Here is a 21,768-nt window from a genome sequence, read left to right on the forward strand (position 1 = left end):
CAGCCCCGGGTCAAATATCGCAGCAGGAAAGAGCCAGCGAGCTGCCGCTGGATTTGGGGTTTTCTTTTTGTCTCCAGCATCCCTCCCCCTCTCTGCCCTCCAGACCAGAGGCTCTGCCGTGTGGGCAGACGGGGGTTCTGAAGCTCACCAGGGTCTCCCCCGCGGCCCACGGACTGGAAGCATCCGTGTTTACAGTGGACGGAGACTAAACTTTTGGTTCTGGCAGGAATTAATACTGAGCTTATGATATTTAATAAAAACCAGATGGCACCCCACTGGCATCTTACCCAGGAGGGCAGAGGGGCAGGGACCCGGGAGAGATGCCCACACACAAGGGGCCATCGGTGGGAAACACGGGTACAAACCAAATCACCACTCTGCAGCTTCTGGATTCTTCTCCACACCTCATCATCCAGAAGCTGAGGGCAGCACAAGCCCTATCTGAACCCTGCTCCTCTTTTCCAGAACATCCTTCCAAAATGTACTAGTATTCCACTGACGCGTAACAAATGACCACAGATGTTAAAATAACACACATTTATTACCTCCTAGTTAACGTGGGTCAGGGGTCTGGGCATAGCTTGGCTGGGTCACGCCAGGCAGCTCTGGGGCGGGGGTCTCCTCTGGGGCTCAGGGGCCTCTGCCCAGCCCCCTGCTGTGGACAAAATCCACTTCATTGTGGCTGTAGTATTGAGGTCCCATATTCTTGCTAGCTGCTGGCCTGCAGGGCTCTCGGTTCCTGTCGGCTGCTGGTGGTCCTTTCCCACTCAGCCCCTCTAGACAGCTGACATCAGGGCTGTTTATCTCTCCCTGGCCAGCTGGGGGAATCTTTTGAACTTCTGCCCGTGACCGCTGACCTCCAGACTCTATTTGCAGAGCCCACCTGATTGAGTCAGGCTCACCCGGATAGTCTCATGCGATTAGCTCAAAGTCAATCAATTAGTAATGGGATCACAGGAGGGACACCCACCAGGCCCTGCCCACACTCAAAGGAAGGGGTCATACAGGGTGTGCACACAGCTGTGGGCGAGGTGGAAATCTTGGGCACGGTCTAAGAATTCTGCCTACCACCCGTTCCCCCACAGACCGGCCCTTTGGGGCTGCTTCCTCTACCTGCACTAACCTGAGTCCTCTCGAACCCCTCGCCCCACGGCCGGGCGCCGAAGGCCTGAGCTGTGGGCAGATGGACCCAGCAAGGGTAGTGGCACATCCACCCACAGGGGTTGCTAAGAATAAAACGCAGCATTTACTGGGCATTTATCCTAAGCCAGTTTCGTGCTGAGCACATCATCTGGGCAGAGACACCAGGGCCAGCCAGTCTCCGGATGCTTCTCCCAGAGGGTGGCGAGCTTGGCAGAACGTCCCCTCCCTGGCTGTGCACTGGGGGCACAGGGCTTCCTGGCAGGGCTCCCAGCGCTGGTCTGGGGATTGGCTTTCCATCAAACAGGCCGTTTTCCTGGGGGGAAGGCGGAAAGGAGGGTGCGATGGGGTGTAATGTGGGGGGCTGTCAAGTGAGGCCCAGAGGCAGAACCTGTCGCCGATCGTTCCCGCTGCCCCTTCACCAGGACACTGGCCTGGGAAGTCCTGGCAGACGCCCGCCTGAGCGGCTTTGGTGGACCGGCTGTTTCCATCCAGAAAGCTCCGCAGTTGGCTTGGATTAAGCACACAAGGGAATTCCTTGTCTCAGAGCCAGGAACTGGGCACTTATCCCTGTTGCTAGTGATGGCCTTCGAGGACCCACTGGTTCTTGGAAGGTGGGACGGAGCAGCCCCAGGCAGCCGGGCTGGGGGCGGGGGCGTTGCCCACGGGGTCCCTGCAGGTCTCCTCCGCCCCAAGGACGGCCCAGCAGGCCGTGGGGTCTCCCTGCTGGGTCTGGGGCAAGGGCGCTGCACCCCGTCCCCCAGCTCTCTGGCTGCCAGACAGGCACTGCTTCACTCTGGGTCCCTCAGGGCCCCGGAAGGGGGTAGGGGGTGTCAGGGCCACTGCAGGGGGGCATGAGGGAATTGGGGAAAAGTGTGGCAAAGAAGTAAGCATCAGGGGGCAGCCAGGACATGGACTCGGAGAAGAGAGGGGCAAGAGGACAGGAGGGGCGGCATTGGGGACCCCCAGGACTAATTGGGCTTCACCCTTCCGCCTCCCCCAGTGCCCAGGGCATCCACCTGTCCCAGCACAGACAACCTGTGCCAGCCCTGGGGCCACCAGGGGCCCCTGCCGCTCACTCCCAACCTGCTGGCAGTGGAGACACAAACAAGGCAGCTAGAGAGAGAGGCCACAGCCAGGGCCCACCTGGGAGGCTGGGTCCCCTGTGAGCTGGAGCTCGCACTAAAGGAGCACACTCAGCTCCCCCCACTGCACCTGCAGGGCCATCGCTGGTGGCCGGAGCACTCGCACCACAAGACTGGCCGACACCACAAATCCAGGCTGGCACGGCACGGTCCTTCCTGGGCCCGGGGGCCTGGTCATGGGCAGGCGTAGGTCCCCTCCTGTCAGTCCTGGGAACCAGGTAAGATGAGGCAGCACCTGGCCAGCAGAACAGGGATACTGAAACCAGGGATTTTACAAAAGACTTCGCTGTTAAAAATGGCTATCAGGGAAGCCATCAAAATTGTTGGGCTTCCTTCCCACGTTTTACAGCTTGGTACAGCCTCATTCTATGTTCCTAGGGCAGTGGACCCTGCACTCTCTCTGGGGCCCTGCGGGGCCCAGCCAGCGTCCACTCACACTTACCAGTGACCCGGAAAATGGCCAGTGGGGCCACCAGGCATGCTGGGGCATCACTGGGGCATTTAGGAGGATCAGTGAGCCAACGGCGGGAGAAAGACAGGCCTGAGACAATCCTTCCGACAGACAGCGTCGGCGGGGCCAGGCCAGCCAGGGGTCAGGCCAAGCGCTTACAGCCTTGTCTGGCTGGGGCCTCAGCCATCGTCATCCCCGTTTCACGGGGACGGGCTCACCAGCTCAAGTCACACAGCTGATCTGGCCAAAGCTGGGGACTCCGGCCCCTCATGGTTCCAGGCAGGGTTTCCTGAGAACTGGAACCAATAGGACGTAGACACAGATGACACAGACATGCACGAGGACACTGACGTGCTTTAGTTTAAGGGACTGGCTCACGCCGCCATGGGGCTGGCAGGCCTGGGATCTGCCAGGAGGCGCAGGCTGGAGACAGGCCGGGGGAGGCTGCAGCGCTGGGCGGGCCTCTCCTCCTCCAGGAGCCTCCATTTCGCTCTGAAGCCTCCGCTGGTTGGGTTGGGGGGGCCCCCATGTCCTGGGGGGCACCTCCTTTACTTAGAGCCAGCCGCTGCAGGGTACATCCCACCGACAAAGCCCCTGCCCAGCAGCACCTGGACCAGAGGGCCGGGTGCCATGGCCCAGCCCTGGGGACGCATAGGGTGGCCACAGGCTGATGTCCCTGGGTAGGAGCCCAGGCGAGCCCCACAGAACCGTTGGCTCCGGAAGGTTCCAGAATTTTAAATAGATAGATGTTTATGGGAACTGTTTCCATAACCAAACTAAATGGTGCCCCCGCCCCCCCCTCCCCCATGTGCCTGCCCCACCCTGTCCTGGCCACTGACAGCCTCGGTCACCTGCCCGGAGCTCTGGCCCCTCGCGGCTCTGGGAGTGTCCCACGGGGCCCCCAGGGAACTAGACGATGTGGTGGACGGGACGGGGCCGAGGAAGCTGAGGGGCCACCGCCTGCCGGGCAGTGAGGTGGGAGGGGCAGGGGTCCTGGCCCCTGGTGGCCGCCCGGCCGAGCCCCGAGATGCCCCCCGGCCCAGCTCTGCTGCCAGGACCCCTGGGGACATGTCCCTGCGTGGGGCCCCAGCAGCCAGGCCAGCCTCCAGGAGCTGTCTTGGCCTCCCGGCCGCCTCCACCACCCGCCTGGGGTTTGCAGCAAACCTCTCCGACCCAGGCCAGCTTGCCCAGAGCACAGCCTCCCCGTCCTCTCCACCCCTGCCTGGGCAAGGCCAGAGGGGCTCGCAGCGGGGAGCGGGTGCAGTGGGGTGCGGCGAGCCTGCGGGCCGTGGGGGGACGGCTGCTGCTGCCAGGACATGTCCCCGGCTCGGGCCCCGCCAGCCCTTGGCTCCCGAACGTCCTGGGGCACAGCTCGTGTCCGGAGTGAGGCCCCCTCAGCAGGGCTGGGTGGGGAACTGCCAGGACTTGACGTGAGAAATGACAAACGTCGCTCGGCTCTGGAGAGGCGTCTAGGATGGGAATAAGCCTCTGGCCTTCGGAAACACCAAGGCCTCCAAGCTGCAGTGGGTCCTGAGAGCTGAGTTAAGGAAGCTGGTTCATTTTCCCACCAGCCGTCAGGGGTTCCAGACCTACCCCCCAGTGTGCTGGGGGTCCCACCGCGGCCTCCCAGCAGCAGCACCTCTGACCCACCCCGTCACATGAGACACCCGCAGACCCCTGCCTCCTTCTCCCTCCACCTGACAGCAGCCTTGGCGTCTTCCAGGGCCCCCCAGCTGCCCTCAGCAGCCCCCCAGCCCCCCGAGCCAGCCGAGGCCGTCCATGGCCTCACAGGTTGAAGACCCTGGGACATGGTTTCCCGGGTTCTGGGTGAGGGTCCCTCCGTCCCCGAGCTGCCTCCTCGTCAGCCCGCAGCCTCTGCCCTCAACCACCCTCCACCGAAAGGCAGCGTCCTCCGTTCTCCCTCCGACGGGAGCCCTGCGGCCTGGGGGTGCCACGTCTCCCTCCGATCCCCACCCCAGCCTCAGGGGCCCGCGAGGTGGCCCCAGCCTGCCCGGGGGACCCTTTAGGCCTCTGTCCACCGGGGTGGGCACTCGGGAGGGGACGGGAGGCTCTTCCAGCAGCACATGGCCCCTCCCTGCCGACAGTCACAGATGCCACAGGGGAAGGTGGCCCTGCTCTTTTTTTTTTAACACTACAGGCATTTAGGCATTTATTTCTCCCCTTTTCTGGCCAAGACGAAGTAACAGGCGCTGGATTTGCCCTTCTGCCTGAAACAACGAAAAGCCAGTCAAAACCCACGAAGCCACAGCTCCCAGCTGCTGGGTAGGAAGTGGGAAAGCGCAGCGGTCCCCAAGGGACGGGAGATGAGCACAGCTAGGGTCCCCCTGAGCACACAACACCCCTCGCCGGGGGGCCCCCACCTTCCCCCAGCCCCGAGGTGGAAGCCAGGCCTGACCCCTCTGCTCCCTGCAGACGGGGGCAGAGCAGGGCACTGCGGCCTGGGCGCTTTGCAGGTGATGAGCACTCAGGCAGTGTGGATGAGGAGGTGGAGGGGCTGAGCTGCCGATGCTTTTGGGGTCTCCTCCCTCATCTAGAACTGGGGTTCATGGCGGGAAAGTTCTTTAGGGGCCATGGGGGGAGTGAGTGCTGGGCTCCATCCCGCCCCCTCTCCAGCCTGACTTTGGGGGCCACACCAGGGTTTGGGGTGCTCGCTGTATGCAAGGCCCAGCATGGAAAACACTGCCCTCGCTCAGATGGCAGGTGGAAGGCAGCCCCCCTCAGCCCCTGCAGACCCCAGCCCATACCAGCCCTGGCCAGGGGTCTAGGCTGGGAGAAGACCCCCGTGGGAGCAGCCTTGCCCCCCAGGCTCCTTCAGACCCCTTCCTGGACCCCACCCCACCTGCCCCACTCCAGTCTGGCTGGGGAAGGGGATGGGGAAGGGGTCCTGGACCCCTCGTCTCCACTGGGCCGAACAGGAAGAGGGTAATTGAATCAGCACTTCTTGCCCCATCTGGAACATTCCACATTCCAGCATGGAAAACCCACGGAGCAGCTGGGGAAGCAATTAGGGATGTTAATGAAAGGCCGATGCCCCTCCCAAGAAGCCCCGCCCCCCTTGCAGCCCCTCAGACCCCGCATCTGCACTCGGGGTGTTCCGGGGTGCAGCCGGGCACCTCGCAGGGGCCGTGGTGGTTAGGCCGTGTTTCCACGGGGTGAGGGGAGTGGGACACGTGGCCCCCACCCCTCTCTGCGCTGCTCCCGGAGTCAGCCTTCCGCACCCCAGCCTTGGGCTTCAAAGCCACATCCAGGAAGACGTCAGGGAACGGAAAGCAGGCCCCGCTGGCGGCTCACTCGCATTACAGGGAGAACATCAGGACAGCCCGGAGTGACAGCACAGCTGCCCCTTCAAAGGCCACCTCAGCGGTCTGCACCTTCCATCCCAAAAGGCGTTACAGGCAGAGGGAACAGTGTGTGCGAAAGTAGCGAGTCAGAAAGTGCCTGGCAGGTGGAAGCTGAGCGGGGCCAGCGGGGCAGGATCGGGGGACAAGGGGGTCACGCCGGGTGGGGGTGACTCAGAGGGCCTTAAAGCTGTGGTCAGGCATCTGCTCCCCACCCTGAAAGAGCAGCAGGCCGGGCTGAAGCATTTTAAAAGAACGGGCTCTGGTTTGCTCTGGAGACACCCCTCTGGCCACCGTGGAGAACCAGCTGGGGAATGAGAGAGGCTCTGGGTGAGGGTGAGGAGGGCCCCTGCCACCCGGCTGAGGTGGTGGACAAGGGTGGGGAACAGGGAGGAGAGAAGGAGAAACACGTCTGCACCGGGCTGGGAGCCAGCACAGAGGCTGTCCTGCCTCCCGCCCACCCCAGGACCCAGGGCCAAGGAGCTGTGCCACGTTCCTAAAGGAGGCACAGGCCCGGAAACTACCCACGGGCCGGCCCTTTCTCTTCCATCCATGTCCAAGGTCCTAGCTGGGAGGCACCGTAGGTCCATCTCACCCACATCCGCCCACCATGGGATGGCAGGGCCCGGACACAGCTCCCTGCAGGGTACCCGCTGGGCCCCGAAAACCAGCCGGAGCAAGGGTACCAGGGCTGCTGGAGAGATGCACGCCCCTTTCTTGGTGCACCATCAGCTGACCCGGGGTCCATACCACCAACGGGGTCATGTGACAAAGACGGGGGCCATGGCTGACCTCTACGGTCCTTAGGGGACTGACAGTTACCTCTCCCTGCACTCAGGGGTGCAAGGGCCGTCTCAGGGCCAAGTCCTGGCTGTGAACTCCAAGCAGCAGCTGAGGCGCCAAAGCCACAGTCCAGGGCCTGAGGCCAGCCCGGGCAGCCCCGTGGGTCACTGCAGCTGGCCACAGCACTGCACCAGGAGCAGGTGGAAATCCCTCCTGGAGGGCCCCGTGCCCTGGGGGTTGGGGACGGACCGGGCACCCCAGCCTGCTCGCACGCCCTGGCTTGACTCGGCTTGCTGCAGAGCAGGCATCTGGACTGCAGGTGGGCCCTGGTTCCCTGGGGGAGGGAGCGGCTGTAAAGGCAGCAGAACTGGGGCACTCCTGGGGGGATGAGGGGGAACCGTGAGCAATGGGGAGCAGGGCTCTGCCAGGAACTGTCCCCCCCAGTCCCCTGGCCCCCACCACAGGGCAATTCCACGAGGCTTTGGGAGGGAGTGGCCAGTGGGCTTGGATGAAGCCACTGCCCACCGAGCCGGCCAGCCAGGACCCCACCATGTAGCTGAGCCCCCTGGGCCCCAGTCTCCTTGATCAGGAGAGGGGGACAAGCCCGCTGTGCTGCCAGGGCTGGGCTGAGGCCAGCGGGCAGCCCCCCGAGTCCCCAGGGCTGAGTCGCAAGTCCCTGGGCAGCACCCAACCTCTCGGTACCTCACCTCCTCATCTGGTGTGGGACCAACCCACAGCCCCCTGGGCGGAGGCGGGAGGAGCAGAGCCTGCAGGCGCCCGGCCTGGAGTCAGCTGGCACACGCTCCCCTCGCCCGCAGACCAGCCAACCCTCGAGGCCACGTGGAAGGAAACCGACCCAGCCTTTACTTCTCACACACGTCCTCTGCCCAGAGCGGGCTGGCGGCTGGTGGCGGCGGGGGCTGCGCCTGTCCCCTGGCCGGGCCCCGTCAGTCCCAGCCGAAGTCCCGGCCGGCCGTCTGGTAGAACCTGCGGTTGAAGGGCCGGTAGAAGGCCCGCAGGCGCTGGACTGCGGCCGGGGGCACACGGGGGTGCGGGCGGCCCTTGGAGGTGCCCGGGCAGAGGGGGCTGCCGCCGCCCCGGGCCTTCTTGAGGCAGGGGAAGCCCTTGGTGGTGTTGAAGTAGAAGTGCTCGGCGGTGACCACGCGCGGGAGCCCCAGGAAGTCCTGCATGCGGCCCAGCTCGCTGGCCGGGTCGCTGACCAGGCGCTCGCCGCTGACGAACAGGAAGCGGGAAAGCAGGAAGTAGCGCAGCCAGCGGGCCAGGTGCTGGGCATAGAGGCCGATGCGCACGGCGCTCCAGGCAGCGTCCACCGGGTCCAGGCTGCGGCGGAAGGCCAGGGCGCGGAAGCTGGGCAGCCCGGGTGCCTTGGAGAGCATCTGGGCGTAGTCGGAGATGGTCCGGGTCACGGGGTCACGCACCACCACGATGAGCTTCATGTCCGGGGACACGCCGTGGACGCGGCGGGGGGCCTCGCGGGTCACAAAATAGCTCGGGGTCTTCTCCACAGTGATCTGCCCGTCCAGGGTGCGCGGCATCAGGCCCCTGCGGGGAGCACGGGGCACGGGCAGCCTGAGTGGACAGCAGTGCCTCCGCTCCAGACCGGCCCCCAGGGTCCCAGGAGCAGCCCACCCCCTTCGCCGGGCCTCGAGGTGGGCACGCCGCCCTCCTCCCTGTGGCTCACCCACCCAAATGTGCGTGGGGTGGCCTGGGAGGGCCTCGGTGGGGCCCATCGAGCCAGGCCGCCCCATGTGTTACTGCTGTGGGGGCACCAGGGTGGGGGTCCCTGGAGGGGCCAAGGCCTCTCCACCAGCCTTTACTTTCTCCTCAAAATCCCTGCCACCCCCTCCCCAAGGGCCAGCTCCCTTGAGTCCCGCCCACCCCGCCCCCAGCCTGGCCCTGACACTGCTCTGTCCCCCGGGACCCAGCCTGCATGGCTGCCAGCCCGTCCCCCCACCCCAGGCCTCTGCATGGTCATTACGCAAGGTCACACCTTCATTAGGTGGCTGGTGGAGTCCCCTAAACCAGGCCCATAAAGACTGACCAATGTCCTCCTTCCATCACGCCTTCCCCTCCTTGGCCAGGGCCCGGCTCGGAGCTCAAGGCCACGGGCAGCGCCCAGCACCTCCAGGAGCCCGCAAAGGGCTGTGCCCGCCTGAGAACCCCCTGCATGGGGGCTGACCCTCTGGGACGTGTGTGGGCACCAGGGCAGCATTTCATCTGACCATGGCCAGGTGGTGTGGGGCAGGGCAGGTGGGTACGCTGGGGCAACTGAGCAAACAGCCCCAGGGAGCCACGGGGGGCAGGAGGGGAACGGGGTCCGCAGAGCAGGAGACCTGCGTGCACTGGGGCGGGGGCGCCTCTGCCCGGCCTCCCGGCCTCCGAAGGAGCCCACCCGAGCCCCCACAGCCCCCACACTGACCCCAGCCGGCCAGGCTGGCACGGAGGGCAAGGCTAAGCTCGGGTCTCACCCAGCCTAAGTGAGACTTAGCCACCAGGGTGGGGGCCAAGTCCTGAGTCCCACTCAGATCCCAGGGGACGCTGGCCAGGCCGGACACACAGGCCCACAGCCGGGGGGGTGGCTCGGAGGGTGGCTGCAGGGCGACAGGGCGGACGTGTGCCTGTGGGGAGCCTGCCCCACCCCTCAGAACGGTGCTGGGGCGGTGCAGCCTGCGGAGGTCACGGGGCCCCCGACAGAAGCCTCGCGACAGCTGCCCGGAAGCCCCCGCGGCCGCGCTGACCCTGCCCCCAGCCCGTGCACCCCTCGGTGGGAAGAGCCTCCCCGGCCGGCCCCACGATGAAGTCCAAAGGCACCCAAGGCCTGGGGGGTGGTGACAGCACCAAGCCTGGAGGCCCGGGCTGCAAGCCTGGGGTGGCCAGCTCAGGGGGCCCCCCTCCCAGAGAGGGAAGGAAGAAGGGGACCCTGGGTGGGACAGATCGGCTGCCAGCCCTCCTAGAAGGCCCCTTCCCGCCTTTTGCCCCGCCCGCCTCCTCCGGGAAGCCCACCTGAATTTCTCAGTCCCCCTCCCTTGCATTTTTGATACCCACCCCCCACCACATCCGTTTCCTCCCTCAGGAGCCAAGTGAGGCCGGGGGCCCACCCTCCTTCCTCCCCCCACCGGACACTTCTGGTGGTGAACAGCACCCGGAAGCAGAGCCAGGAGTTAAAGGGGCGCAGCAGAGACAGCAAAGAAGGGGGGTGGTGCCTCTGGGGACCCCCTGCTGAGGTGAGGGGTGGGGGACAGGCAGAGGGGGCACAGACCTCCCAGGCCCGCTCTGGCCACAGAAATCTGTGAGATCCGAGATCTGCGAGCAGTTACCCCCCCAGCAAGGGGGGCGGCTAGGGGCTGCGAGGGGCTGGGATAGGATGAGGAGAGGACTCTGGCCCCCACAGACAAGCCTCCGAGCCCCTCAGCGCCCCGGGGGCCCACCCCATGTGGTCTGCATATCCCTGCAGCTCCCGCCAGCCGGCTCCCCTCCTCTCGGCTGCACCCCCTCCACCCCGCACCTCCCCGGCCGCAGGGGAGCAGCAGAAACTTTGTTCTTACCCCAGGGCCAGAAAGTGCTCAGGGGGCATCGCGGCCCCCCACAAGGAGCCCCCCAGGGTCAGCAGTGTGTGGGGGTCCTCAGAAGCCCTCCCACGGGGGTCCCTGCTCCCACATACTCAGACCCCCACTCCCACCTTCACTGCTTTTGGGCCCCCACCGGCACCTCCTCACCTCCAAGATTCTGCGGTCAATTAGAGGCCCCACTGTGACCCAGGGGTCAGGGTACAGCCCCACCCTGAAGGAGGTGTTCCCCTCCGACACCCCAGCGCCTGGCTCATGGGGTACTCAGTAAGTGAGCGAGGCACAAATAAACGGTGTCTAAGTTTGGGGCATTTGGGGGCCACAGTCCTCACGACGGGCCCGAAGGCCCTCAGGGGCCCGAGGGAAGGACAAAGAGTGGCTACAGAGGGAGAAAGGCCTGGCCAAGGCCAACTTTGGGCAGCCCAGGGCCCCCCCGAGAGGTCAGGGAGGGCAGTGGCCACGGCCTGGAATGAGGTGCCCCAGAAACTCCACTGGCTGCTGCTGCCCTGCTGCCCGGTCCCCAACGCCCCAGGGCAGGGCTCTGCATTCACTGGGGCCTTGACCCAGGGTTCCAGAGCAGGCCAGCCTGCCAGAGGGTCCTCTGTGCAGTGGGGGAAACTGAGGCTGGGGATGGGGTTTCCAGAGGCTTTCTGCACACCTGCAGCTGGCTGAAAGGACCCACGGGCACCAGAGGCACAGGGCACTTGGGAACACCTGCCCCATGTGGGCATGTGCCAGTCCCTTTGAGGTTCTCAGACGTGCACCCCAGAAGCTCAGCCAGCCCCACTCCCCCTCACTCAGATTAGATCAGGCAAAGCCTGCCCCAGGGAGGAGTGGAGGCAGCTGGCACCTGGCCCCTCTGGCATCTTCTACCCACTCCCCAGACCCAAACCCCACGGTGGAGGCAGATTCGAAAAGTGACAAAGTAAAAAGTTTCCTCTCTACCAGGGTTAAACACTCCGACCCCACTCACTGGCCCCAAGAACAGAGCCCTGACCTGGGCATGAACCCCCCACCTCACCTCTCAGGCCACTCGGCCTCCCCAGACCAAACTCTGAGACCAGGGGACCTGGACAGAATCTGAGGGATCCTCGGCTCTTTGAGGACCCTTTTAGGGCTAAATCCCGGGGTGAGCCTCCCTGCAGCCCCTCGTGAGTTCAGCTCCCAGAAGTTGAAGCTCATGGGGTCAGTGGTGCACCCCGAAGTTTGCTCTCCTGTTAAGGGTATGGTCTCGACCCTCAAGCTCCGACTCCATCTCCCCACTTCCTTGGCACCCCGGGGGCTGCAGTAACCAAGGTGAGACCCCTGTTCTCACCAAGCACCGCCCCCATTCCGTCCTAAAGGATGAAAAAGCAAAGGTATATATGGAGGGAGGGGAAGGGGAAAGAGGGCCCCGGAACAGAGATGCTGGGGCACCTGGAGGTCAGGAGTCTGGCCGTGCCCTCGCCACACCCCAGGCCCAGCCCCCTACTCCCCCAGGTGACCCTGGGCAGGTCTGGTCCTCTCTGCTTCAAGTTCCAAGCTGCGGTGAGAGCTCCGGGGGGTGGGGTGAGTCACAGGCTCCATCTGTAAACCCTCATTTCCCAGCAGGAGGGCACAGGGAGGGGACAGGCTGCTCAGCCAGGGCTGGGTGCACCCCCCACTCCACTAAACCCCAAGGCCATCCTGGGAGGGGACAGGGCAGATCCAGAGCCTCAAAGCTTGAGGCCTGGGTCCCCCATTCCCAAAGGCAGCTTCTTCCTTTCCGAACTCCAAACTTCCCCCACATCCCCAGGGCCCCTGCAAAGGGCTCCAGGGGCTCGGGGAGGGAGGACACTCCGGGAAGTGCAGGGAACCGGGAAGCGCCCAGGGTGGGCGCCAGGACGAGCAGGCACTTGGCATTTCCAACGCCCCCGAAGCACCCTCACCCCCAGTCTTACTGAGACCCGAACCAGAGCTTTCCGGGAGTTTTCAGTTTCGAAAAGTCCGCTGCGGGAGGCCACGTCCTGGGGGTCGAGCCTCGGCCACCATGTCGGAAATAAAGTGGTACCTGTAAGGGAATAAACGCTCTCTCGGTTCTGGAGGAGAAAAGAATTTATTTACTATCTTGCAAGATAGGGCGTCCAGCCAAACACATGGAAGGAAGGCTGGCGCGCGCGAGGAAGAGAATGGCGATGTTTAAATCTCCTACTCCTAATTCGCAAGTCCCTCCCCTGTTTCCCCATTGACTGGGTACTACAGAGGTTACAGCCTATCCGAGAACACTAACTAATTCATCTTTTGAGATTTTAATTTGTACAGCCAATCCCAGAGAGCCAACTAGCTCATTATTAAGATTTTGAACTGATTAGCCAATCCCCCCCCAAATTTTTATTTTTTTGCTGTGAGTTCCCGCCTCTGATACTACCTCATGTCTCTTTACATCAGGCAGATTCTCTCTTCTCTTTGTCTGGGGCTTGTTTAAACTGGTTTTGCCTCCATTTCCCTTATTCCATGCTGTCTCTATGTGAAAACGAAACTTATTCCTTTCTTACAACCACCCGGGGGCCCTGGCGGGGCGCGCTCACCGGTACCAGGCGAGGCCGCGCTCGTAGCACCTGAAGAAGTGGGGCTCGGCGCCGAGCGCGCGGACGTCGGGGCGCAGCCGCAGGTACCCGAGCAGCGCGCGCGCCGCCCTTCTTCACGCCCGCGATGAGCGCCTGCGGGAGGCGCCGCCGGCCCGGGCCGCTGGCCACCGGTAGGCGGGCGGCGCGGGGCGGCCGGGCGGGCGCGGGGGCGCGGGGGGGCAGGGGGCGGCGGCCCGGGCCCGCGCACAGGCAGAAGGCGCCGAGCAGCAGCGCGGCCAGCAGCAGGGGCGCACGGGGGGCCCGCCCTCGGCCCCCAGCCCGGCCCCCGCGCCCGCCGAGCCGCTACCGGCCATGGGGTCGCGCCGTGCCCAGAGTCCGGAGCGGGGGCCGAGGGCGGGCGCGCAGCCCGGCCCGCGCCGCGCTGAGCCAGCCGGCGCCCGGCTTCTGCTCGGAGGCCCGGGTCCCGCCGCCTGGGAGCGGGCAAGGGGCGTGACCAGGACGCCCCGCCCCGGTGGACGCCCCGCCCTTCCGTCGGCCACTTCTCGCTCGGACGCGCGACGGAGCGAAGGGGAACCCCGACGCACCTGCTCGGAGACCCTGGGCTCCGCTCGCTCTGCCCTCCACGAGTGGGAGCCTCACCGCCCGGCCAGGGGAGAGTGGGGCCGGCTCCCCGGGGCGCAGAGGGAGCTCCCGGGAACGTGCGGGGAAATCAGGGGCGGCGAAGAAGGTGCTGGTGCGTCTGGCGGTTGGCCTTGCCATACATCAGGTCCCCAGAGACGGGAAACTGAGGCTCCCGGAGGGAGACTCTTTCTCAGGGGCCACTGGCTAAGCTGGAAATTACGCCTGGTCTCCCGTCCACCTGGCCTGCCCTTGGAGTGCCAGGGACCCACTTGGGACGCTGTAAAGGAGCCCCCCATTGGAGGTGTGAAGGGAGGTCTGTTCTGGGGGATGCAAGGAGGATCCCCAGGTCCTGTCCCCGGAGTTTCCTTTGGGGGCCAGTGGGTATAGACTTCAGGGGTGACTTATGGGACATGGTGGCTGCTGCAGGTTCACCCACCCACCCACGGCCGGCTTGGAGAGGAGAAGGGGAGGGCGAGGCTAAGAGAGGGTGAGCAGCCTGCTGGGAGTCTCAGCAGTAGAGGTGGGACAGAACCCGTGTCCTTGGGCCGCCTCTGCCATGGTTTCTGGCCCAGCCTCCCCCTCCTCCCACCCTCCCCACCGCCGGTGCCCAGAGCCCCAGCCCTGGGTCCTGCGAGTTAGGGAGTCTCTGGTGGGCCCATGGCATCAGGGCACGTCCCCACAGCCTGGGGCAACTCTGGGGGGCAGGAAGCCTTCATGAGCCACAGGGATTTCCGGAGCCCCCACCCAAGGGCAGCCCTGGCTGGAGGGGGCCATGTGGGGCCGCGGGGGTGAAGGCCACTGGCTGGAGCCCCCAGCCTGGATCCAGATGCCAGGGCAAGCCCCACCTGGAGCCCGTGGGCAGGCTGTCGGCACTGCTCTGTCAATAAAATACTGGCACATGCAGGGTCACGGGAAGTTCTTCTGGTCTAGCCTAAATCAGGATTTGTTCACGATGGACCGGTTCTGCTTAGAGCTGTCTTGGAGATGCTTCCACCCTCAGCCTCAGCAGCCTCCACTCAGGGCTCCAAGCTCCAACGTTCCTGGTTCCCTGCAGCCCCTCTGTCTCCTCACCCCAGCTCCGTCATTCTCGTTTCCACCTCAGAGCATTTGTACATGCCATTCCCCTGCCAGGAATGCCTTCCCCTTAGTCCCCCACCTGCTCGAGGGGCAATGGACTTGCCAAGAGGAACTTCCCAAGAACAGAACACCGGACACAGCCTGGCTGGAGGGACTGGCGGCCAGGGACAAAGGGTCAGCTGGGTGAGCCTGGGAGCCGAGCCCCAGCCCACCCCTGCCCCCCATCTGGCTCTCAGGTAAGGGGTGGCTGTGAATCTGGGGACCCCAGGATGGAGGCCTTGGGGCTGTTTATTCGCCAGAGTCCACCCAGCACCTGGCCCCTAGCCCAGCCCCCAGGAGGCACGCAGTAACTGCTGGCTGGTGGTGGGATCTGAAAGGAGGAAGGGACCGGGAAGGCTTCCTGCAGGAGGCGACAGTCAGGCAAGAAGAGAGGGGAACAGCATCCCTGGCAGAGGGAACAGCACAGGCAAAGGCTCAGCAGCAGAAAGAACGCTGAGCGCAGAGGAGGTGGCTGGAGCTGGAGGCCACCCTGGCGTGCCCGAGGGAGCAGGGCCACCAAGCCCAGAATCCTCCACGTGTTCCCCGCCCCCTCCTCTGGCCTCCTGCTCCTCCCACTCTGAGCCCCCAGTTCCTCCTTTGTAAAAGCAAGACATCACCTCCCAGTTCTGAAGCCTTGTAAAAGCTTTCCCAGCCGTAACTTGCGTAGCACACAATGCACGCATTCGAAGCACGCCATCACATGGGTTTTACTGTGTTCACCAGGTCTTGCAACCATCACCACGATCTAAATCTAGAACGTTTTCATCTTCCCCTAAAATAACCCTGTACCTATCAGCAGGCACTCCCCATCTCCCCTAACCCCCCAACCACTAATCCACCTTCTGCCTCTATGAATTTGCCAGTTCTGGACACTTCATAGGTGGAACCTTACAGCATATGTCCTTCTGCATCTGACTTGTTTTGCTCAGCGTAACGCTGTCAGGGTTCCTCCGTGCTATAGCATCTATCAGAACTCCACTCCTCCTAACGGCTGAAGAATATTCCACTCGTGGGCAGCCCACGCTTGGTGTCTCCATTCTGCTGCTGATGGACATTTGGGTTGTTCCCCTCTGGGGCTCTAAGCCTGCTGTGAACATTCGTGGACAAATTTTTACGTGGCCGCATGTTCATTTCTCTAGGGTGTTACCCTGGGAGTGCGTGGCTGGGCCACATGGTGACCCTGTCTAACCTTTGGATGAAGAGTCCTCTAGAAGGTGGATTTAGTGATCATGGAGACCTCTCTGGGGCTCTTGGGCCCAGGGATGCTCCCCAAGACACGTGTGCAGCTCCCTTCCTCCAACCCTGCCCTGCCTTCTGCTCCCCAGCTCCCTCCTGCCTGGCCTGGGGAGGGCACAGCCCCCACTCTGAGCCCCTCGGTGAAAAGTGACTTTGGGGCCCCAAGAGGATGGACCTGACTGGGGTCCTGGGGTAGCCCCCCTGCTCCCTGGAAAGATTGCTCGCCTCCTGCCCTCTGGCTGCCTAGAGGAAAGAGACATCGGCAAGTTCCACCTGCCCCACTAGGGTAGGGGGACAGGGACTCCCAGTGGTCTCTGTGGCTTCGAGGGCCCAAAGGACCCCAGCTCAATGCCCCTGTCACCTCATCTGGGCCCCCTGCCAGGCAGGACAGCCAGGCAGAGGCCCGTCTGCCCCTGCCCTTTAGCCCAGCCATCAGACAGGCGGACGGAGGCAGGCGGACGGGGAGGTGAGAATTAGGTGGGCACGTAAATGCACGCTGGGGTGGCGAGGAGGCCGGGGCAGGAGGGGACAGAGAGGGGAGGTTTGGGGACAGGGGAGAAGCCCCAGGGCTCCTGCTCACAGAGGCCTGGTCCAGCCTCACAGACCCACGGCCCGGCTGCCAACTGGCTGGGAGCCATCTGTGCCCGTCTCAGACCATAACCTTTCTCTGTGAGTGCTGCCCACCCACGGCCTCCCGCAGGACAGAAACGGGGTCAGTCTTGCCCCGTCCGCGGCTCCACACCTAACAGTCGCAAATGCTCACCCGTCTGCTGAGTGACTGACCGTGTGAGCGTGACAGTCTGCGTGCGGGCCCTGCCCTGCTCCCCAACCTGCCCCCTCCCCAGGGTGGCACCCCAGCCTGGGACCCCCCAGGCAGCCAGGTGGGGCGTGCGAGCAGCGGCCCCCCTCTGGAAAGTGAGCGAACACCGTGCACTTCCTGCCTCCGTGGGGGACAGCTGGGGGAGATTTCACGGGCACCTCCTTTCCCTGGAGCCCCCCACGCCCCTGGCCCCACCACCGCGGTCTGTGGGATTCTGGGGCCTGCGAGGGGCGCAGCTGGGGGCCCGGCCCAGCTGTCCTTGATTTGTGTGGGATTTTTCCACTTCGGAGGCTGAGCGAAGAGAGGATGCAGTTCCCTTGCGGGGGCCCCTGGGAAAGCCCCCCCGCCCCCGAGCCCAGCGCTCCCAGCTCACCCTGCCCATCGCTGGGGTGGGGGTGCACAATGCTGCCTGCATGGACGGGCTGTGGGGGTGCTGGAGGCCTGATTCAAACCCAGCTCTGCCCCCTCCCAGCAGGTCACCCTGCAGATACTCGGCCTCTCCAAACCCCATTTTCCTTTTTTATAAAACAGAGACGATAACAGCACCCAGCTCTGGGTGCCCGGCTCCTGAGTGCTTGGGGAACATTGGCTCCTTTCGATGAGGAGGCAGAGGACATGTGACAGTCTCCATGTGAAGCTGCTCCCACCCTCGGGCACCGGAGCACCCCGTAAGTATGTCTTCCTTGGGGACAAGGCTGGAGACGAAAGGCTCCCCTGGCCTCAGAGGCTAAGCCAGCCCAGCTTGCTGGGCCTGGGGTCTCGTCCCTGGTGACCAGCTGGACCTGGGGACACCATGGCAGGGAAGGCCGTGGGGCCAGCCAGGGTTTGCCAGGGCAGAGCAGATTCCCTGGGCAGGGCTGGGGAGGCGGGAGGGCTGCCCTGGCTCAGTAGCCCCCCCGGTGTCCCATGCCTGCAGGGTCTGCCAGGAGAAGCCAGACCCCTCTCCTGAAAGAGGGGGCTCCAGGCCTGCCCCCAGCCATCTCGCTCCTCTCCTTTGGGTCTTTCTGGAGGAATCAGCGCAGACAGGGGGCCATGTGCCCCTGGCCATTTCTTCTCCAGGAAAGAGCAGGAAACCAGGTCCCCAAGTTGCATAAAGGAGGCCTGCAAATAGCTTCTCACCCTCCAGCCTGGGCCTCATAACAATGCAGCAACCTTTCCTCAAGGTGGGCAGCCTGACCTCTGCAGGCAGGGGGGCTGCAGCCAGTTAGCCTGATCCCCAAGGCGGGTCTGGGGGCACCAGGAGGAGGGGCCCACAGAAGCAGGACCCCCTTTGCCGATCCGCCCGCACCTCCTCTAGCTCCACAGCCCCAGGCCAGGCCTCATGGGCAGGGCTGGGCATCCTCCAAGCAGCCCGGGGAGCATGGCTGGGGGCTGGCAGGGGGCCCCAGGGACCGGAAGGTGACCATGGACACGTTCCAACAGGGCCAAGGGGCCCGGACAGGGGCACAGGAACCCTGTGCTCTGCAGAGGACAGGACCACGTCACACGTGCACACTTGTGGGGGCTGCGTGTATGCACCTGTATGTATGTGTGCACAGGCATGCGTGCAGGGTGGGGAGCTAGGGCCTGCACTCAGGCCCAGACCTGTTTCCCAGTGTGGAAAGTTCCCGAATTTGAATCTCCCCACACCCCAGTGTCAGAACCAGAGAGCCCAGTCCAGGGAGTGAGCCCGGCCTGGCCCAGTCGGACGGGACCCCGGGGGAGTCTGCAGGAGGGTCCCACTCCACCCCCCTCACCACCAGGGGAAGCCCCCCACACACCCAAACACCTGCCCAGACAGACAGACAGACAGACAGGTACTCTTCAGCCAGTCTCCTTTGGCTCAGCAGAGTCCAGGGCAGAGCATCTTGGGACAGGACCCCCAAAGCCCCCACCCCCAACCCCAACCCCCACCAGGCCCCTCCTGAGCTGCCAGCTTCCTGCTCCCACAACTGGACCGTCTAAATTGACCCCCACCCTCCCCTCAGGGAACAACCCCACCCCTCAGCCCCCCGAAGGGCATTGCTGCCCCCCACCCTCACCCCCATGTACCCATTCAGGTTCATGGGGCTCTGGGCTCCGAGGGCTGAGGCCCTATGAGAGCCACACTCCTGACACTGAGGGACCAGAAGCCTGCAAAGGCTGAGGTGCAAGGGGCCCAGGTCCGCCAAGCTGACCCCACCGTGGGCAGACCCCCCAGGGCCCTGGCCTGATGCCCCCCGGCAGCCCAGCCACCCAGCCCCCTCTCCAGCAGTTTCTGGCAACACTCCCAAGCCCTCTGAGACCAAGGGTGGCTTGTACACGTCTTGGTTGGAGATGAAACATGGTAAGACAACCATGTGCAACCAGGGGCTGAGCCCAGATAATCTCACGGGGTTATAAGGGACCAATCCCGTCCAGAGAGAGGCAGTGGGGGGCAGTGAGGGGTGAGGCTGCTGGCGCCTGCTGCCTGGGGGTGAGGGGTCAGGGGTCAGGGAGACTGCAGATTACCCCCAGCCCCCCCATCTGCCACTGGAGTCCCCATCTGTTTGTCTTTCTGCCCCTAAGCTCAGTTAACAAGATCCCGTGAGGGTTCCCTGGGCCTCTGAATCCCCCAGACCACGGACACACACGTGTGTGCAATACCAGGTGTGATACCACACCTGCCACCCGTCCTGAGATTATGCAGGTCTGCAGATGAAGGGGGCAGTGGGCCGGCAATTTGACCTCCGTTTCAGGACACACACGTACTTGAGGGGCATTCAGGAGATGCTGTGTGTGCCGGGCCGGCTCACAGCTTTGAGGAGCTGTTTGACCTGGGGCTGGTGCAGACCTTCCAGGGACTACCTGAGCCCCCGTCTCTGCACGCATCACGGTGGCAGCACCCGTGCAGGGTGGAAGGACAGAGCCCCTGGGGCCGAGCCCCGGGAAAGGCTTCTAGAAGGATCGTGGCACGTGGGGAGGGAGAGTGGGGTGTAAGGAGAGCAGCGAACACCAAGCAGTAGGAACACAGGGACTTTTCTAGAATGGCGTCTGGTTTGCAGGGGAGAGAGTAATAAAAACACCGTCATTATGACAAGTGACGCTGTCCTCACGCTGGGAGCGGGAACCCAAACCCGAGGAGTGCTCGCCGGGCCCGGAGCGCGCGGAGGGGAGTGGCTGGGGGGCCGAGGCAGGCCTGCAGGCGAGAACCCTCTCCCGGGAGCGACGCGTGGTCCCTGCCTCTCGCTCCGCCCCGGCCGCCCTCGCGGAGCCCAGCAGCGGCGAGTCCCCACACCCGGTGACCGTGCGGGCCCGGGGACCCGGCTGGTATCGCGAGAGCCGCCGCGCGGCGCTTCGGGGAACTGCAGCGCCGCCTCCGCCCGGCGTGCGCCTGCGCAGTGAGCCCGCCCGCCCGCAGCTCCCGGGCCACGGAGCCAGCGCGCCCCCTGCCGGCCCCGGCCCGCTCGCCCTGCGCCTGCGCACGCGCCCCCGGAGGCGCCTCGGTCGGGGGTCTTGCCCGCGGTCCCAGATGGGGGGTAGGGGTGGGGGGCAGGGGGTTCCCTCCTGGGTCGCGGACCTGCCCACGGGCCCCAGGTCGGGCTCTCGGGCACTGGCCATCCCAGAGAACGGAAAGACGTGCATGAGCTGAAGGCTCTCATCCGTCCATCCATCCATGCGTCCGTCCGTTCATTCATTCCGCAGTCACTGAAGGGCCCTCAGGAAGATGTCGCCCTCCCCCGGCGACCAGGTCCTCGCCCCCGGGGGCCCTGCCGTGCCCAGGCCTCCAGCGCTGTTGGCCGCCCCTGAACCCCGACCTTGACTTGCAAAGCTGCGCCCGGGAGCTCCACCAGGCGAGGAAGGGGGACACAGGCCGGGGAGAGCAGGGGGCTGAGCGCTCAAACAGTCTTTCGTTTGGAGGAGGAACTGGGGCCGCAGCCAGCGGGAGGGGGGAGATGGGGGGGCTTGAGATTCCACGTGAGACGCTCCAGGAGCTGCAAACGCGACCCCCTCCTCCAGCTGACCCCCGGCACACAGCTCTTGGGCACGAGCCTCCCTCTCGCGGCTGATGTGATGGGGCTTCAGGGTATGGGGAGCCCCCCTTCCTGATCTCCCTACCCCTCCGGGGTGCACAGCCTCCAGCCCCACTGGACCTCCCCAGCCAATCCCAAATGAACTTTTTTTCATTTATATTGTAGTAGAGAAGTTGTAGATGTACAGAAAGATCATGTGGGGGGGGGCATGTCTGGGAAGCAGGCACACGGGCACTTCCCCCTCCCCTGCAGGTCGCCCGCAGTCTCCCCATCCCCCGCACCCTCCCAGCTGACACACCAGGAGGGCCCGGCCCTGGACCCACCAGCCAGGTGGCAGGGGAACCCTGCTCAGCTGCCCCCCACCCCCAGCCCGGCGACCCTCAACACACCCGCTGCCCTCAAAACCAAATCCCTTTGGGTTACAAAGCCACAGTGAGATGCTGCGTCCCACCTGCCAGGGTGACTATTATAAAAATAAAAACAGAAAATAAGGAGTGTTGGCGATGACATGGAAAAATTGGAGCCTCACACTCTGCTGATGGGGATGTAATCTGGGGCAGCCGCTGTGGAAACAGTTCAGCAGTTCCTCAAAAAGTGGAGAGTAAAGTTACCATATGACCCACCAGTTCCACTCCTAAGTGTGGATGCACAATCCAAAAATAGTGAAAGCAGGAATTCAAATAGGCACTTGCACACTAGCGTTCACAGCTGCATTATTCACAATTGTCCAAAGGTGGAACCTGCCCAAGCGTCCGGCAATGGATGAAGAATAAACAAAATGTGGTCCACACAATGGAGTATCCTTCAGCCATAAAAAGGAAGTTCTGATACATGCTGAACCTGAAAACATTGTGGTGAGTGAAATAAGCCAGACGCAAAAGAACAGATATTGTGTGGTTCACTTTTATGAGGGCTGGGGCTGAATCTTGCCCCCACAAAGGGCACGTTCGGGTCCCAAGCCCTGGTGCTGTTGGTGTGAACCCTTTCTGAACA

At 64.1% G+C, this 21,768-nt stretch overlaps 2 protein-coding genes across 3 annotated transcripts; both read right to left on the reverse strand.

Annotated features, from left to right (window-relative positions):
* Nucleotides 1–5,789: 5,789 nt before the first annotated feature.
* HS3ST6 (heparan sulfate-glucosamine 3-sulfotransferase 6) lies at nt 5,790–13,265 on the reverse strand. Of its 2 annotated transcripts, XM_037814472.1 has the most exons (4): nt 13,259–13,265; nt 13,012–13,171; nt 12,385–12,494; nt 5,790–8,441 (listed from the first exon to the last, which is right to left on the reverse strand). In XM_037814472.1, the coding sequence occupies exon 4, from the start codon at nt 8,432–8,434 to the stop codon at nt 7,826–7,828; it is 609 nt and encodes a 202-aa protein (XP_037670400.1). In that variant the 5' UTR covers nt 8,435–8,441; nt 12,385–12,494; nt 13,012–13,171; nt 13,259–13,265; the 3' UTR covers nt 5,790–7,825. The 2 variants fall into 2 exon arrangements, 1 of the variants encoding a protein (XP_037670400.1); XR_005213571.1 differs by lacking the exons at nt 12,385–12,494; nt 13,259–13,265 and having other exon boundaries at nt 5,790–7,212; nt 7,586–8,441; nt 13,012–13,117.
* LOC119517218 (laforin-like) lies at nt 12,964–14,717 on the reverse strand. Its single transcript, XM_037813784.1, has 4 exons — nt 14,704–14,717; nt 13,596–13,750; nt 13,423–13,481; nt 12,964–13,353 (listed from the first exon to the last, which is right to left on the reverse strand). The coding sequence occupies exons 1-4, from the start codon at nt 14,715–14,717 to the stop codon at nt 12,964–12,966; spliced, it is 618 nt and encodes a 205-aa protein (XP_037669712.1).
* Nucleotides 14,718–21,768: the final 7,051 nt, after the last annotated feature.

Source organism: Choloepus didactylus, chromosome 21, assembly GCF_015220235.1.
Source record: "Choloepus didactylus isolate mChoDid1 chromosome 21, mChoDid1.pri, whole genome shotgun sequence".
Taxonomy (NCBI): Eukaryota; Metazoa; Chordata; class Mammalia; order Pilosa; family Megalonychidae; genus Choloepus; species Choloepus didactylus.